Source organism: Gymnoscopelus microlampas, assembly GCF_963454915.1.
Source record: "Gymnoscopelus microlampas genome assembly, chromosome: 5".
NCBI lineage: Eukaryota > Metazoa > Chordata > Actinopteri > Myctophiformes > Myctophidae > Gymnoscopelus > Gymnoscopelus microlampas.
In genome coordinates this window covers 42,866,977-42,884,780 of record NC_139942.1, presented here as the reverse complement: position 1 = coordinate 42,884,780, position 17,804 = coordinate 42,866,977, and the positions used below count along the sequence as shown (strand labels likewise).

Here is a 17,804-nt window from a genome sequence, read left to right as displayed (position 1 = left end):
GTAAAGTGCTTTGGATAAATGCACCATTTACCATTCATGACGAAAAATGTTCATCGACTACCTTTTTTTCACTAACAAAAACATAAATAAAAACTAAGCTATGATGACTAAAACTAAGACTAAATATATTGACAATTCCGTCAACAGATAAAAAGTAGACTAAAATGTAAGGGAGGGACTAGTGCTAGTGGAGATCCAGTAGAACTAAGACAAGTCTTTTTATGTTTGGTTGCGCTCGGGTGTTGTGCCCTGAAAATAGCAGATCTACAAGCTCACAACGCATGGCGCTGCGATGCATTGTGAGCTTGTAGATCGGCTACTGTAGATTTAGCCGACTAAAACTAAAACATTTCGGATGACTAAAATATTACTAAAACTAAATGAAATTTTATTCAAAAGACTATGACTACAACTAAATAAAAACTTGCTGTCAAAATCAACATTGGTCAATTCCTCACCTCTTTGACATGTAGGAAGTCACTCGTCTCAAAAGTAACAGCATGGCCTGGTACGGGCACGTTGTCATCGTCTGCCGGCGTGTAGGAGAAGTTGCAGCGCACGGCAAACGCCACAGGCTTGTACTAGGAACAGAGGTATAGAAATCAAATTATGCGAGAATGTTGGGAGGATTAGCTCCTATTGTGTGACTATTGATTTTAATCTCCCCTCTGGTAATTGTTAATTTACAAAGAGTAGCTCATTAACTCCACAGTTCTCTGTTCTGTGTGTGTGTGTGTGTGTGTGTGTGTGTGTGTGTGTGTGTGTGTGTGTGTGTGTGTGTGTGTGTGTGTGTGTGTGTGTGTGTGTGTGTGTGTGTGTGTGTGTGTGTGTGTGTGTGTGTGTGTGTGTGTGTGTGATGTTACGTGTTTGTGACGTTGAATCATGTGCAGCAGAGACACTAATATGTCTCTGGATGTCCAACAATGTAAAAATATAACACAATTTAAAACAAAATTCAAGCAGATTCTTTTGGAGAAATATAGGTATGATAATTAAGGGATTTATGGAACATATAGATATTATACAGTATATAATTACACTAATTGTATAAGGTGTATACAATTAGTGTATAACGGATTCTACTTATATGTATATATATACGAACAACGTAAGTAGTCTTGAATGTAATTACAACATATTTTGACTGTTAATTCAATATGAACTTTATAAATGATGTAACAAACTTAAATCAACAGGTATGAAGGTTAGGCATAAATAAGCTTTGAGCTTCAGCCTATGCCTGTTCGATCGACCAGCATTATTGGATTACAGTGCGTTATGTTTTGTGATACTGTAGATGTGGATCGAAATAAACTGAACTAAACTAAATATTGTGGCTGTGGGGTGGAAACCCTGTATGTCCAAAGTGGTTACTTTTCAGGAAATAGAAGAGGAAAAAAAGAACCTCTGTTGGAATGGATCCAATGTGGTTATTATTTAGTCACAAGCTCTTATTAATACTTTTCATTGCGTCAGTATTTATAAAACCCACAGACACACTAATGTATTGATTTTCTTAAAAAAAAAATAGCAAAAATCGCAGATCTAAAAGCGCACAACGCGTCACGATGTGACAAGTTGTGAGCCTGTAGATCGGCTACTTTTGTGTGACACTGTAGTATGATGAAGTAGGGCATTACCACTGCGTCTCATTGGTGGGCTATGGACAGTTTAGAAACCTGAGTAACATTGGCATTATTGATGGAGAGTCCAAGCCAATAGAAACTATACAGCTTTTCTTTTCTTGGAAAGTTAGCGTGCTGGTATATAAGCCAGCCACAGCCAAATACATATCATTTTGGGGGTCCATGACATGAAAAAGTTTGAGAACCACTGTTATAATGTGCATGAGGACCAATTATACGAAGATAGGTTGAGAAAATCTGAAGTGGTGCTTTAACACCACTCCAACCAAACAGCCTGTTGTTTTCCTCTCCTTACAATATGACTCACTCCCCCTTAAAATATCTTTGCTCAAGATTCACAGGAGGACAAGGACAGGTTAAACACGTTTATTCATGAATTTTAGGTAGCAGTAATACTGTCTGCTCCTTTGTTGTGTCCCTGATGGTGCTGTAATCCTATCAGAGTCAAATGTCAGTGATAGCGCCAATCAACCCACTAATTACTCCGGTTCGGAAGGTTTGGCTCATTGTGAGGAGGCTGTGGGGTCAGCACAGGACAGGCTCGCAACGTTAATTATAGAGCCCCCACCTGGAGCACTGTGAAACTGCGAGGTAGGATTTAATTCAATTTTCAGGGAGCGGGGAGCGGTGATTCTCTCAACCTGTGGGCCGAGGCCCACTGGTGGGACATGAGCATATTTCAAGTGGGCGCCCCAACTAATTGACAAAACACTAAGATTTAAATAAAGATAATAACATCAAAATAAAAATATATATATGTTAAAAAGAATGTCATGGAAATAATTTTCTTTACAAATTAGAATTAGTTTTCATTGTGATACTGATAAATAAGGACTCCACCTTAATTCAATTGATCCAAGCCAGAACACAAACAAACACAACTCTGAAAATGCACGCGGCCCACCCATCTGACCTTCGGCTGCAGTGTTAAGCGGTCAGATGGGTGGGCCGCGAACACTTTAGAGATTTTCCAAGTGGGCCCTGATCCAGAAAAGGATGAGAACCATTGGCTTATAAGACAAACAGCGGGGCAAGAGTGTCTTATCTGGGGCGACAACGTTACGTCTGTGTGCAATGACCTGCATGAATCAGTGACTCTGTGCATGTAACTGTCATCACTTCACTACTACTGTGCTGTTGTGTGAGGTTGTATAAAAAACAGTGGTTCTCAAACCTTTTCATGTCAAGGACCCCCAAAATGATCTGTATTTGGCCACCGAACCCATCTCAAAATATTTTTTTTCCAGGGACCCCCAGAAGCAAAGATTTGAGTTACAAATGTTCACTTTAAAAAATATATATTCAAAGATTTGCACAAATGTTCACGTTTTAAAAAAAATAGCAGATCTGCAAGCTCATAGAGCGGCACTCGTTGCTGTTTGTGTCATAAAATTGCAGACCTATTTGTTATATTGGTCTGGTCTACATGCTGTCTTTTCTATCTGCTCAATAATTGCATAAAGAGATTTGTAAAACAAAAAATCTATATTGTTGTAGATGTGCTTGAGAACTCAACAAGAACCCAAGAACACAAATCCATGGAGCACTGTTGTCTGTTTGCACATCTGACGTTGTTAATAAGCCTATTTATAATATTAATTCATATTATTATTATATTTTATTTTTCTAAGTAACCCGAGTAGCTTATTGCCACATTAAACACACAACATCTCTACAAAGCAGTCAACTCCAGGGACTTTAAGAATGCATATAAACTGAAACTGTAATAATCAATACCCTTCATCATTATGCTGCTCCAGCCGTTGAGCAAATACTGTAAATGGATTAAGGTTTGAAGATATTGCAATGACTATTGCAGTGAATTTAATAGCAGAATATTGCTTTGCTAATCCGGTGTATTGATGTCTCTATGGTTCCTGCCTGTGATGTAATCATGTCCTTGAAAGCAGTTCTTCCTTATTTTAGACTGTGCACAATTGGAGCAGGGTAGGCTTATTGTTAGGAAATAATTTGCATATGATATCACAACATTCATGGTGTGCGTGTGCGTGTGCGTGTGCGTGTGCGTGTGCGCGTGTGCGCGTGTGTGTGTGTGTGTGTGTGTGTGTGTGTGTGTGTGTCACACTAGGTGGCATGGTGCCAGTCACCATTTGTAACGTGTGGAATCCATACATGTGAGGCTCTCTGTGTGTGTGTGTGTGTGTGTGTGTGTGTGTGTGTGTGTGTGTGTGTGTGTGTGTGTGTGTGTGTGTGTGTGTGTGTGTGTGTGTGTGTGTGTGTGTGTGTGTGCGTGTGCGTGTGCGTGTGCGTGTGCGCGTGTGTGAGAGACACACAGCATGTAAATTACATTCTCAGTCATAGCAGTCAAGGACAGGATCCTTGAGTGGTATGAATCATTTTATATCTTACTGTTGAAACAAGAGTGACTCGTATTGATATGTCGACACAGGTCATCTCCCGTTGCTCATGATATCATAATAGGGACCTCGGCAGAACTACTAGGACTTGGGGAGAAGGGGGAGAGAACGTACCTTGGCCTTCTCCAACTGCACCTGAGCATTTCTCTCTTCAACGACATCAGAGTCCTGACGCTCTCCCTGTGAGAGCAAAAGAGCGAGAATGAAAGAAATAATGAGAGGGACAGGGGCATGGAGGCACAGGAAGAGATGACAGAAAGGGGCAAAGAGTGACGGACAGAGAGAATGAGAGGGAAACACACACAAACGGTGGAGAAAGAGGGGGACAAGAGAGGACAACTTGTCAAATAATTTCACAAAAAATTACTTCAGATCAATGTTAAACGCAACTCAGACACATATCCAATTTATAGTCAGCTGATGACAATAGGCCCTTAGATACAATATCTCACACGGAGTCTGGAGAGACACTTTGATCAGCAAAGATAACGTTTCCGAGCGACTGTCCCAGCCATGTCTACTCTGTCTCAGTGTTCTACATTTCCCAGCACTTCCACTGTCTTTATTAGGCAAGAAGTGATGCATTGGCTGGCCCCCGTGATGCACAGATTTATGTGCTGCGTCCCAGTGATTAGATTGTCCCCTCAAAGACATGGTAAGTAATCGCCTCTATGTCATAGCTGGTAGGTGGCACAACAGCCCCCTTGCATGTGTCATTGTGGCCCTGTCAGTCCCATCCCAAAGTCACAAATCAACTCTCTCTCTTTGTAGACACGTACTTCGAGGTTGCATTTTAATAATGCAACGCTCAATGTTGCGAGAGTGAAATGTAAGTTACTCTAGTCTACACAGTGTTCATTTTAAACGACCCTACTAGTGCCGTTGTATATTCACAGCCGTGGCTATCATAAATAAGCATCCAGACCATTTTCCAGTTAATGGCTTTATCTTTAGATTAGCATTTGTTACATTTTCTCCAAAGTTCCCAAGTCAATAGTGGCTAAGCAGTAAACAATGTTGTCGTTCATCTTTTTCTCTATAGACTATTTTTGGGTAGACTTTCTTCTGTGCTTTAAAATAGATTAAAACAACCCCAGGCGCTACTGGCAGCCAAGGCTTCCCGCCACCCAGCATGCACGGCGATATGCCGCCACCGATGACAACCCCAGGGGCTGCTGACAACCACGGGGGCTGTGCTGACAGACACCACTCCCCACTCTCAAGCATGATCGGCAGTATGCCACTTCCGCTGGCGACTCCAGGGGCTTCAAGGCTTGAGCCACCCTGCCACGCTAGGAGTTTCCTGGCCATGGCTTCCTTTTGGAACTTCACAGCAACGGTCAGCCGGCAATGGTCAGCCGCCTGCACCACTTAACACCCTATAGTAAGTAAAAGACATGTGCCTTGGGAGTGACGCACGGATCATGCACCTAGTGGGAAGTCGGTCAGATCCGCATACCTCAAAAATAATATTGATAAATCCCCAAATACACATATGGAGTACCCTGATGTCACCAATAACAATAATAATAATAATAATATATACTAATAATTATTATTTCCATTTTATTTGAGGTACAGTATGATGCATTTCCTTTCTCCTTTCTATTAGTATGAGAATAGCTATAGCTTTCTTTAAGATAGTTCACACTCACTCATTTGCTTGCTCGTGCTCAGTCGATCACTGCAGAACAGAATTATTGTCTCACTTTCTCTCCTCTCCACTTTCTCTACACTCCTCCCCTTCTCTCTCGCGCTCACCATCTCAGTTATTCCAAATGAGCACACAGCCACACACTGCGCTTAATGCTTTCTAGCCTGGATGTTGATATATGAATGCAGCACAAAAAACACGAGGCCAATAATTATAGCAGACCTTGGAGAATAAGACTTAAGAAGAGCATTGCCGTCTTTTCTCGAATAACGAAGTAAACAATAGAAAGTAGATCGAGCGATAGAGAGGAGAATATTTTGGTTCACTATTTTCCATATGAATCACTTTGTATTGTGAAAGCGTGCATCGCATAGATAGCCACAGTACACGATGAGAATCAAGAAAGGATACAAGAAATGAAGAAAGAAATAATGATCAAAGTGGGAGGAATTGTATGCAAATTTAAGTAGGGAGATGAAACAAAAACAAACATGATAGAGTCTGTGAAAGTGTCGTTCAACATAAAGTGCACTGCCTGAATCCTTCCTAGTAGATGGAGGGAGGTGGCTGTACAGAGAGAAGATGTCAAGGAGCAAAGAGAAAATCACAATGTAAAAGAAAATATTTGTGAAAATAAAACAGACAAAACTAGACTGATGTCTAGTGGCTGATTATTATTATTATTATTATTATTATTATTATTATTGTTATTATTATTGTTATTATTATTATCCTTATTATTATTATTATTATTATTAATACTTTTAAGAACAAATGGAGGTGCACAGAACAATATGGGTGATGTTGCAGCATATGAAAAGAGGGTAGGATATGCACATCCCCACAGTTTCTTTAAACACGGTGCTGGACCCAAAAATAATCAAGTGAAGAAAAGGGAATGCCTGTACACGATCAGTTGCTCCCCCGTCTTTTTTTATTATCTAAACCAAAAGTGAACAACGTTTCACCCATGCATGGCTTTGTCAAGTGATGCTGCAGCATACCGACAGTGAAGACATTAAAAGAGTCAAAGAGAAACTGACATACAGTGAGAGAGAAGAAGGGATGGGAGAGGAAGACAGAGGAAGTACTACCCCCGCCACCCCCACCCCCCCGGGAAGAGTTAGACCAATGTCTGTGGTGTTGTTTACCCGTGCTTGGAACAGACATCTGTTCACACAGCACCCGACTTCCCAACAAGCCAATTTCACCTAGCCAATAGTACAAAACGCCACTGTTGAATTATTAAGCAATGTTACAGGCCTGCTACGGCCGGTGGCATAGTGCTGCCTACCATCTGGGTGAAGGAAAAGCACTGCTGCACACACAGACCGAGGATCTTAAATGTACCATCCTCGGGTCTGGGTCTGGTAAATATGGTGCAAACGCCCAATGTCGCCCATCTTCTTTTGATAAAAAAAGGTCAATTATAAAATACAATTGAATAAAACTGTCAATTAAATAGTAATAGTTGTTACAATAGTTGTTTGTCATTTTTCAACATAATAATTGTACACACTCATTCCATAGCCTAACATTGCCTAACCTCACCTGTTGTTCCAGTAAGAATTTATAGCAGCATCATGGATACTAACTACCGTACTCAATCGCAGCAGGTCTGTTCGTGTTCAGTGAAGTTGTTTTAATTGAACTGCCTGTGTTTTGCTGCTTTTTTTCTCCACACACTTTGTTTGTTGTGGTTTGTGTTGTGAAGCACTTTGTGAACTTGTTTTTGAAAAAGTGTTATACAAATAACATTTATTATGGCAGCCGCCACTGGCTTAGATATAGAGTGCTGGGTGGGGGTCTACATGAGCAAGCAAAACCCCTGTTAAAAGTCTGCTCTCTTAAGACACTATACCTGAAGGTTTACACAGCTGTTTCAGCATGTGCCAAGGGAGAGTCTTAGGAAAAGAGTCTCTGATTGAGGTAGAGAGTCTCCATCCCACAAACTGGAAAAAGGAAAAGAAAAAATAAATCAAAGCCATTGTGTCAACAGGAGCCAGCTGGCTACGTCTGGAGTATTTGGTTTCCCAAAGGACTGGTTCTCACTGAAAGTTTGCCTGTGGCGGAAAAACTACTTGTCAAACTAAATACTGGCATGGGAGAAACGAGAAGTATTATTATCGAGCAGATACAGTAGGTGGGTGTATAGCTGACTGCAAGGCCAGTTACACAAGATAACCATCAATTCGGTCCAAAACAATACTGGGAATGGGAAAATGGCAAGAATGCCATTACATCCTTATGTCAAGGGCATCAGACAGCACGATCCCTTGACATCAGTCTGTCTGTCCTACATCCATCCATCTATCTAGTATCTACAAACATCTGTCATCCGTCTATGTCCATCCACCCAGATAGTGTCAATTCCTTCTATAAGTGCAGAATAAATGTTGTGATCTAAGGTCTTTATAGCTAAAAGTTATATTAGGGCACTAGAGCATGTACAGCAGCACATAGTGTGTACAACCATGTCACTAGTAAGTACTCCCTGAACATATGGGGGGGGGGTTTCCATGGAAACCACTCAAAAGAAATATGCCACCTAAGCAGAAACGATTCCCACTGGTGAAATGTGTCTCTTATAGACTTACAGGGAAGCAAGCACCATCCTCATCAACCAATATAGAGGTACTATTCAGCTGTACGTTTAAATGGTTTTTAAACGAAGCAAGCACCATCTTCATCAACCAATAGTAGAGATACTATTCAGCTGTACATTTAAATCAATGGGAGATCCACAGAAGGACTGGGGAAGAGACAGTTTTGTTTCATCTCAATAGAAAATATCAGTATAATTAGGTCAGCTTGGCAGCGCTCTGTACTTCTACTACTACTACAGCATGACTGTCGCCGAACAATGGCATGTAATTCAAAAGCAATGCAGGAAAGCTGAGCAGTCACATAACCATTATGTAGGAGAGAGTATTAAAGAAATTACAATGAAGGAGATAGATAGAATGTTGGGCTGAATAATGTAGTTCACCGATAAATGCAGATCTAAATTACAATAGCCCCATTAGAATTTGTTTTGCAATGATTGGGGTGATTTTAAGGCATCATTGTGTTATTCATCATATGGACTACTGTTTTTCTGTTGTGGACCTTGCTAGATTTCCTTTTTTCTATCGAGAAGTAAACACATTTTAGTACAATTATGTGACTGACTGGATCAATGTGCCTTAGCTATTCTGCATTCCTTTGCAATATGACTACTGCACGTCACGTCATGTGTACATAGCAATGCAGATGCTGCTGAAACAATATATTCTGCAGCCCTAATAAAGGCAAAAGAAAGAGAGAGAGAGACAGAGAGAGAGAGAGAGAGAGAGAGAGAGAGAGAGATAGAGAGAGAATCAAAATATGCGCTCACTTACCCTGAATGCTATATGCTTGCTTTTCACACACCTTAGACTTTTGTCCAGCATCCTCAAAGTGTTTAAAGCATCCAACAACAGCCGTGTTCACAAGTAAAGCTGGGAAGAACTGTGTGAGAATGTATCATTCCACAGAGTCTGAAAGGCAGTGAGCCTCATCTGCCCTTTGAATAGGGGTGGGCAGACTGTGTGGTTGGTTGCATGTCTACACTGTACAGGAGAGGTGGGAGTGTGTGTGTGTGTGTGTGTGTGTGTGTGTGTGTGTGTGTGTGTGTGTGTGTGTGTGTGTGTGTGTGTGTGTGTGTGTGTGTGTGTGTGTTTTATGTCGCATATATGCTAGCTTGTTCAACACTTGCTGAATTGCACACCTGCTGTGATCACTTCTCCTTATCAGGTGCTGCTTCAACTGGCTCTACAGTGTTACTCTTACTTTGAAGCCCAGTAGCTGTAGTTTCCCCAGCAGCGCAGCCAGGGGAAAATGTGCTGTGATGCTTCCAGCAACAATGGCAAGGAAGGTACTTGTGGCCTAAAGCAGTGTTTCCTAATCTCGAGTTTGGGGACCCCTAGCCTAAACCACCGGTTTTCAATATGTGTATATATATTTTTTTTTAGCGGTGCCAACCGCTCTATACGTGGCTTTGACTCGGTGTCTGTGTGTGTGTCTGTGTGTCTGTCTGTGTGTCTGTGTGTCTGTGTGTCTGTGTGTATGAGCCCGGGATGAGCACGGCAAAGAAGCAACACATACAAACACACGCACACGCACACACACACACACACACACACACAGACTTGGAGATTGCCTATGCCATCTCTCCTCTCATTTGCCACACGTGCCACCGGTTATCAAAGAGGGGTCCAGGGACCCCCAGGGACGTCCGCCCGTATGAGCACGGGATGAGCACGGGATTTTAAACAGCTATAACTCCAGTTTGCAGCATGCCACCAAGTCCAAATTTGGTATGTGGACTTAGACCACCAATACGGGCCGAGCATGAATTGCTCAAGCCCCGCCCCCTCTGTCTTCCCATTGGCTGGCCTTTAAACAGCCATAACTCAAGTTCGCAGCATGCTACGGAGTACAAATTTTGGACATGGACTAAAACCACCAACAGGGACAAACTGTAATTACTTAAGCCCCGCCCCCTCAGTCTGCCCATTGGCTGGGCTTTAAACAGCCATTATTCCAGTTTGCAGCATGCTACCAAGTACAAATTTGGTAAGTGGACTCAGACCACCAATAGGGACGAACTGAAATGAGTTAAGCCCCGCCCCAAAGGCACCGCTTCCTTCACACAGGGTGAGATTTTTTTTTGTGCCCACGGCAAACTAAAATAGTTCAATCTGCAAGCTCACAATGCGTTGTGATGTGATGCGTTGTGAGCTTTTAGATCTCCCACATTCGCTACTTTTGAAAATGTGTGAAAACGATTTTGAGTAGATAAAAAAAAGGGAAATAATGATAATAATTGAGCTTATAACTGCTGCATGCCCAAAATAAGGATACCAGGTTGAAAGCGGTTAAAATATACACAGTATGTGTTTTTGGGGCATAGAATTTGCCTCTGTATTGGAAAAGGAGATGAAAAATAAATCAAGAAAAATAATAATCATAACTTTTTGTATAGTTGTATTCCTGTAATAATGTGTGGTTATCACACATTATTGCCAAAGACAGAGCCACAGAGGCTGCTGAAACCAACAGGGTTCAGAGTGGTAAATAGTTCCGTTCAATCAATGAGCAGATGCACTGACACCACAGTCTGCCCTGCCAAATGGATGATCAGCTGTGACTGGACCAGAGAGCTGGTCCAGAAGATCAGACATGGATCAACAGACCATGGTAGTGAACTGGATTTAAGTATTTAGTTTAGTTTAGTTTAGTTTAGTTTAGTTTAGTTTAGTTTAGTTTAATTTACAGTACAGTACAGTACAGTACAGTACAGTACATGTATCGAGTTTCATGCCTTGCTGCATAGCTTAAAAGTTGGAACTTGAACAATTTATGCAAGACTATGTTGACTTAGCATGATTGATTGATTGATTGATTGATTGATTGATTGATTGATTGATTGATTGATTGATTCATTGATTCATTGATTCATTGATTCATTGATTCATTGATTGATCATTAACAAGTGTGTTAACAGTACATGTAGTAGCCTACAGTCAAAAGTTATGCTAAAAGGGTAACACAAAAAGCCCCAGAGGCTTGTTTCCAATGTGGACTTTAAAGCTGCAATCCGGAATTTAAGAATAAATGTTACTGCAACCAATCTATATGGTAGTTGTTAATACTATCTGCAGTGGACCACCTCCTCTTCCATTGAGACATTTTGACCCTAGTGTTGGGTAGGACACCTACTGGTTGACAAGTAGTACTGTCTAAAATGCATATTGGGCTTCATTCACAAAGCGTGTGTACACTCAGATTAAATGCTAAAAGCGCATATACACAAGGTTCCATCATTGTAATTTTTAAGTACACAGAAACTCATGTCTGAAGCACTCGCATGTGGCCCAATATATATATATATCCCTTGGCCAAGCAGCTCTATCTTGGAGCGGTAGAAGTTTCGTCTTCCACATGGGAGAGACATGGGAGGGTTCAAATCCAGGGTAGGACGTAACTTACTGCAGCTTTAAAGAGAGTTTGAATGTTTGCGTTAGAGGTCCCAGTTGTTCCAGAACTGGAATCAGAGTCTGCACCAAAGTGATAGAACATTAAAGACTGTCTTTCCCCTCCGTTACATTCTCGAGAAAGATGTACTGAATGTTCCAGGAGTTATTGACATTTTGCCTTACTTCCATGTCTACAGAATTCTGGTCGTCAAATCGAGTAAATCGAGTTAAAAAGAAGCTTGTGTTTCCAGAAGAGGTGGCTGTGACTTCTCTCAGACCAGACATGATCTTACTGTCCAGGAGCACGAAAACCATCTTGGTAGCAGAACTAACTGTGCCCTGGGAGGACAGGCTAGCCATCTCTCACCAACTGAAGAAAGCCAAGTACCAGGATTTGATTGATGAGGCTCTTATTAAAGGATGGCACGCCTCACTATTCCCCATCGAAGTTGGCTGCCGTGGTTTCCCAGCAACATCAGTGCGCTACTTCTTGCAGAAGATTGGGTTGGATCCTAAGCAACTGAAGAAAGCCACTGGGGAGATAGCCACTGTAGCCGAGACTACATCTAGATGGATATGGCTGAAGAGAGCCCACAGTTGGAACCCCGGAGCAAGCTAATCCTAGCCCCACTGACAGCCAGTCAAGAAGCAGAAGGTATGCGGCCAGGGACATGCATAGTCCCGAGTCCAGCTGCAGGGAGCGGCAGGGAGACGTCCCTGACCGCGGGCCCCACCATCCGGAGATGTTCTGGGATGAAAGGGGCGAAACATCAAGGAAGGATGGCTCCCAGCTGATGACCCTGACAGCTGGGCTCGAAACGCTCAAACCATCCATCCACCGAGGATTACCAAAGAGGAGGATCTTGCAACGCCTGTAAGTAGCTCTAGCAGATTCTGCTTGTAGCAAAGCATCTTCAATGTTTACTTCACCTAAGGATTTGAAAAGCAGCCACTGGGCTCAACGCTGTCCAGCAAATATCGCTTTGTTGACAGAGAAGCTTGGTTCATATCAAACACATATTTATTCCCTGCAAAAATGCTCACAGGAATACAATTTAATTTAAAAAAAGATTAAAGATTTTAAATATGTTTTATTTTTCTTATGATCTTTTACAAAAAGATCTGTGCAGGGAGAGTATGAGATGAGAGCAAGAGTGTGTTGTTGTTGTTCTGTTTTTTTGTTTGTATCTGTATAACTGTTTGTTTGTTGTTTTATGTTGTATATTTTATTTTTTGAATTCATACCAAATTATTTGTCATTGCCTTTTCTTGTCTTATATTGTATAGTTGTTTATACTCTGATTTGTTTATCATTTTACAAAGAATTCCAAAAAAAAAAGTAAAAAAAAAAAAAAGATTTTAAATATGTTTAAAATATACCTCCACTTTAGTGTTTTATTGTCACGTGGGACATTCAAAAACATGCATTATGTTGTCCTATTAAATAATAGTTTGTTTTCAAATAATTCAGCACAACAGAAAATGGAGAAAAATTGTACTACTTTAGGGTTATGTTAATCCTTGCTTTTATTTGTGCACTTTAGTTAAATACCCTTAGCACAATTGGTTTGGATATTTATTTCAAAGGTTTGTGCATGTGACAACAAATTTTAACATGAAATTTGACTGTTACTGTACCTTAGACATTATTTTTGTATCTGTTGCGTGCCAAAAAGAGATTAATTCATAAGCCTGTGCACCCTTCTGTATGGAGAGCAAAAAAAGACATAGAGGACTAATCCTATCATGCTGGTCAGTTTAGTTTGAGTTTCTGTCATAGAACGATCAGCTTGACGCGCTTTGGCTGCATTCTGCATTATTGTCTTCTCCAGACCGAAGGCCAGGATCAGAGAGACTGCATAGCCACTTTCAGACATGCATGCACTGTATTATGGAAGTTTTCCAGAGTTCAAACGGAAGCACTGGACCCTCAACTTAAGTCTGGGTAATGTCCGATTTGGCTCAAACCACTATGTGTGAATGGACAGGGTGATTGTCCGGTGAATTTACATTCAGCATGTGGAGGTGTTGATGACGCTTCTATTGTCGATGGGTGGAGCCTGCCCTCCTCCCGAGGTGTTTGGAGAGTTAATCTTTCTGCTTTTTATTAGTGTTCGAGTCGGAAATATCTACTGATCGAACATAAATGTCTCTTTACCTTTAGTAGCCTAATTGCAGACAACGAGACACCTGACGCTTCCCTCCACAGTGTGCACTTGGCTGTATATAGAGACCATGTTCTCTGAAAGATATTGCATTTGATCCTCGCATCTCCCTCAAGCTGTGCCTGTGTTATATTTACGTGGGAATAGCTAATATGTGTGTGTAATACCCAGACCCCGCCCCTCACTTTATCAAACAGAATATTTACCTTAATGTGTGAACGCATCTGAAACGGACATTCTCCTGTTGCATGCTACATGTATGAATGGCCAACACCGGACAATGTCCGGACCCGATTCCCCGGATATTTTCCAGTGTTCATTCATATGAGAAAGTGGCGTGTGTGCGTGCGTGTACGTAACCACTACAGAGATCAGTGCCAAATTTCTTGTGTCACATGTTTAAATGCAAAAAGTTTAACTGTATGTCGTAGAAATGCTATTTACCCCCGCAGCTTCCTCGGGTCCTGGCGGCTGCAACCCATGACTTACACACCCCATGTACGTCACCCGACCTGTCGGTGATATGCGCTCCACTGAGCACACCTTTCTAGTTATATTTATAGATATCACACACACATTAGCATGCTTCATTATATCCCTTCCATCCATTGCTCGGCCGTGCCATTTCATAAGTGTGTGTCTTGTGTGTAACCCCGAAACAACATTGTCATCACATGCCCTGACAGACAGAGAGAGGCAGAGAGGTAGAAAGTGAATGTGTATGAGAGGGATGAAGACAGTAGAGATGATGTTCAACCGGCGGTAATCACATGCCACGCTATAAGTCGTTCATGGCTGCAGGGGCGCAGCCATGGCGCCCCTGCAGCCATGAACGACGGCACCCAATCGATTTTGGAAGAAGAAAAAAAATCTTTGGAAATGTATTATTATTTTTTTGATAAAAAATGTGTAAAATCAGGAAAAAATAAGAATTAAATAACATAACCCTAACCTAACCCTAACCCTAACCCTAAAACCGAAATAAAGTAACAAAAAAACGCCCCAAATCCGGGGCGCGCGCACAGGCGCCCCGGACTACAAAGGTAGGGTAAGGTTATCGGGGTAACATTGACCCAGCCCTATCTGAGAGTCGACATGTTAGGCAGTGGTGTAGAACTTACGTCTTAGTGGTCAGTCAGCATTCACTGATCAGAGGTAAAGAAATTATGCTGGCTCTGTGACCACCTTCCTGTGTTTGGATTCTCATTATAGACATATTTTCAACAGTTAAAGAGATGCGTAAAAACCATATCAAGCTCACTCATCTCTTTTCAGTTTATCAGCAGAATGTTTTTCCTGCCTGGTGATAATGTTATTATCATGTAAGGTGGAATTTACTACCCTGTAATCTTTGCTGCAGGCAAGAGGGGACAGCATCATGCATCAGAAAATGGACAAAACAATGACTTCTTCCCCAAACACCACTTTGAGACAAATCGTCCGGGGCTGTGGAGCGGGTCACTAAAGAATTGAGACTTATTTCCTGTCTGCCCCTCAGTGAGATGCTGGCACTTAGCCAAGGTGGCCACATTTTGCAGAAATGGTTTACTAGTTGCTGATAAACACTACAGTATTATCTGTGATAACTCTATCCCGTCACATTTACCTCTAGGTTTTACTCATCACAGTAACGAGGACAGTGGTGGAAAGTAACTAAGTACATTTACTCAAGTACTGTACTTAAGTACAATTTTAAGGTATTTTGACATTCTTCGGTATGTACATTTTTCAATAATTTTATTTACTTCTACCCCACTACATCTCAGACGCAAATATTGTACTTAAACTCCAAAACAATTAATTGAAAACTTCAGTCACTAGTTATTTGTAGATTTTGATCGTTACAAAACATACATTACCCACTTCAACCCTATATACATTTCGCCATTTCAAAAGATGTTAATATTGATTAACATCTTTTGATACCAATACTTTTGTACTTGTCTTTTACCCAAGTAAATGTTGAATTCCGGACTTTTACTTTCTACATCACAGTATTGATACTTGGAGTACTTCTTCCACCACTGGTAATGAGGACAGTAGGCCTATATTTGCGCCTCACAGTTCATCTATGTTTTCTTATATTGCGTATGGTTGTTTGGATCTGTTCCTTTTTCTTTTCACGCCCTGCCTTATGTGTTATTTTGCATCATTTTCCCCTCGTATCATCCACCGCCATGGATCAGATATGGCTGGGCTGGCACCCTCAAGTTGACTTTGGCATGGGCCACAGTGTCTGGGCTTAAAGCCTACATTTACACACCTTTCAAATCCAAATGGCAGATTAAAAGTGGCATGCCACCTCGACTACAGGAAATATAATATGCCTTCTCCTAGAATATTATAGGTTTTGGTCATTCTTTCCGAAGTCAGGCAGCTTGTTGTTTCAAGGGCAAAGAAAGGCCTAGAGATACCAGATGTACTGTATAAGGAAAATGGATTTATTTTTGTCTGTGATCAAGGCACACTTAGTCAATCCATTCATGTAGAGAGTGTGAGCTAATGATCCAACAGAAAATAGATGAAAAGGGAATAAAAGGAATCATTAGTAAAAAAAGAGAAGAGTAGGCTAGCGTGTCCTGATCCTAACCCCCTCCCTCCCAAATGCACCTCTCTCTCTCTCTCTCTCTCTCTCTCTCTCTCTCTCTCTCTCTCTCTCTCTCTCTCTCTCTGTCATGATTGTCTCTCAGTAAGGAGATTAAGATAGCATAGGTCAATCTGGGATTTAAGAGAGAAAGAGAGAGGGCGAGAGAGAGAGGTGCAGCTTCTAACTCTTCCTGCAGCTATCAGATAGTGTTAGTACCTTGCTGTACCTTACAATGGCACCATTAGTATTATCTGTATTGCTTTAAATGCCTGGCTCCTGTCATAGATATAGGCTATTATACGTGCAGCACAGATGTATCAGGATTGTCCGTGATGTGAGAGAGTTATGATGTAACATATAAAGTGGTGGGCTAAAGGAGATGCATTGGAATAGGCACATAACAAGCGTTAAATGCCAACCTTGTCCTGGACGGTATAATTTCTCATTTATGGCATACAATCAATAATTAATCCCCCACACTATCGACCGTTCATTCTTTCTGGAAAAAATAAATAAAGTCAATGTCAGTAGTCAGTAGCAGTAAAACAATATCAGTCAAAACAAATACAAACGGGTAATGTGCAAAATGTGTGCTAATCCAATAGAAACAACTCGTCCTGTAGAATATTCCAGATAGATAGACTTGCTAGCAAACTAGCAGGCTATACCTGTCTGAGAGAAGGTATTGTGGATATAATGCCCCAGTAACGACCATTAAGAGGATTTTCCTATTCTGGGTAACATGCAATGAGGCAGCACCAACAAATGGTAGCCTACTGTCTGGAGAACACACAGTTCGCTCAACTACTAAACCACTGTGTGCAATAACATTTTTACTCAACAATAGGCAGTCAGATTTCAAATGACTACGTTCTATTAATTACACAGCAAAACCCATCCATGTTAAATTAAGTAATCTCTGATAGTGTAAGCATTGACCATAAGGTCCATCTGTGTCCTTTGCAGACAAATTAGCAAAGCTAATGGTGTATATAAATGCCAAGCTTATGTACATTGTACATAAGCTGTTCTATTGTTAGCATCCTTGTATAAAACTAGTAATCCTTTTTTTTGCTGTTGTTTTTCTCTCTTTCTCATTCCTTTGCTTCACTTATATTAATAATGATAATAATAATAATAATAATAATTATTATTATTATTATGATTATTATTATTATTATTATTATTATTATTATTATCTATGCTGCTACATTGTCTGAAGGAAGCGAGTCTTAAACATGTGAACAAGATGTAAGTCTAACAATACTTGAACGTAATCACTAGGACATTGTACATGTATTGTAATGTGATTCAAATGTTTGTTATTGTTTCTCATTATGCATGTATTTTATATGTTGTTATCAGGGCGTCCTTG

The 17,804-nt window shown here is 40.9% G+C and overlaps 1 protein-coding gene across 1 annotated transcript in view; it reads right to left on the bottom strand.

Moving 5' to 3' along the window:
* Positions 1–17,804, bottom strand: part of cacnb2b (calcium channel, voltage-dependent, beta 2b) — a gene marked incomplete at both ends in the record, with an annotated part of 57,914 nt that overhangs the window by 31,437 nt on the left and 8,673 nt on the right. Inside the window, 2 exons of the mRNA XM_084056925.1 lie at positions 459–581; positions 4,139–4,204. Of these exons, the coding sequence (XP_083913051.1) occupies positions 459–581; positions 4,139–4,204 (189 nt within the window). The remainder of the gene's footprint in view (positions 1–458; positions 582–4,138; positions 4,205–17,804) is intronic.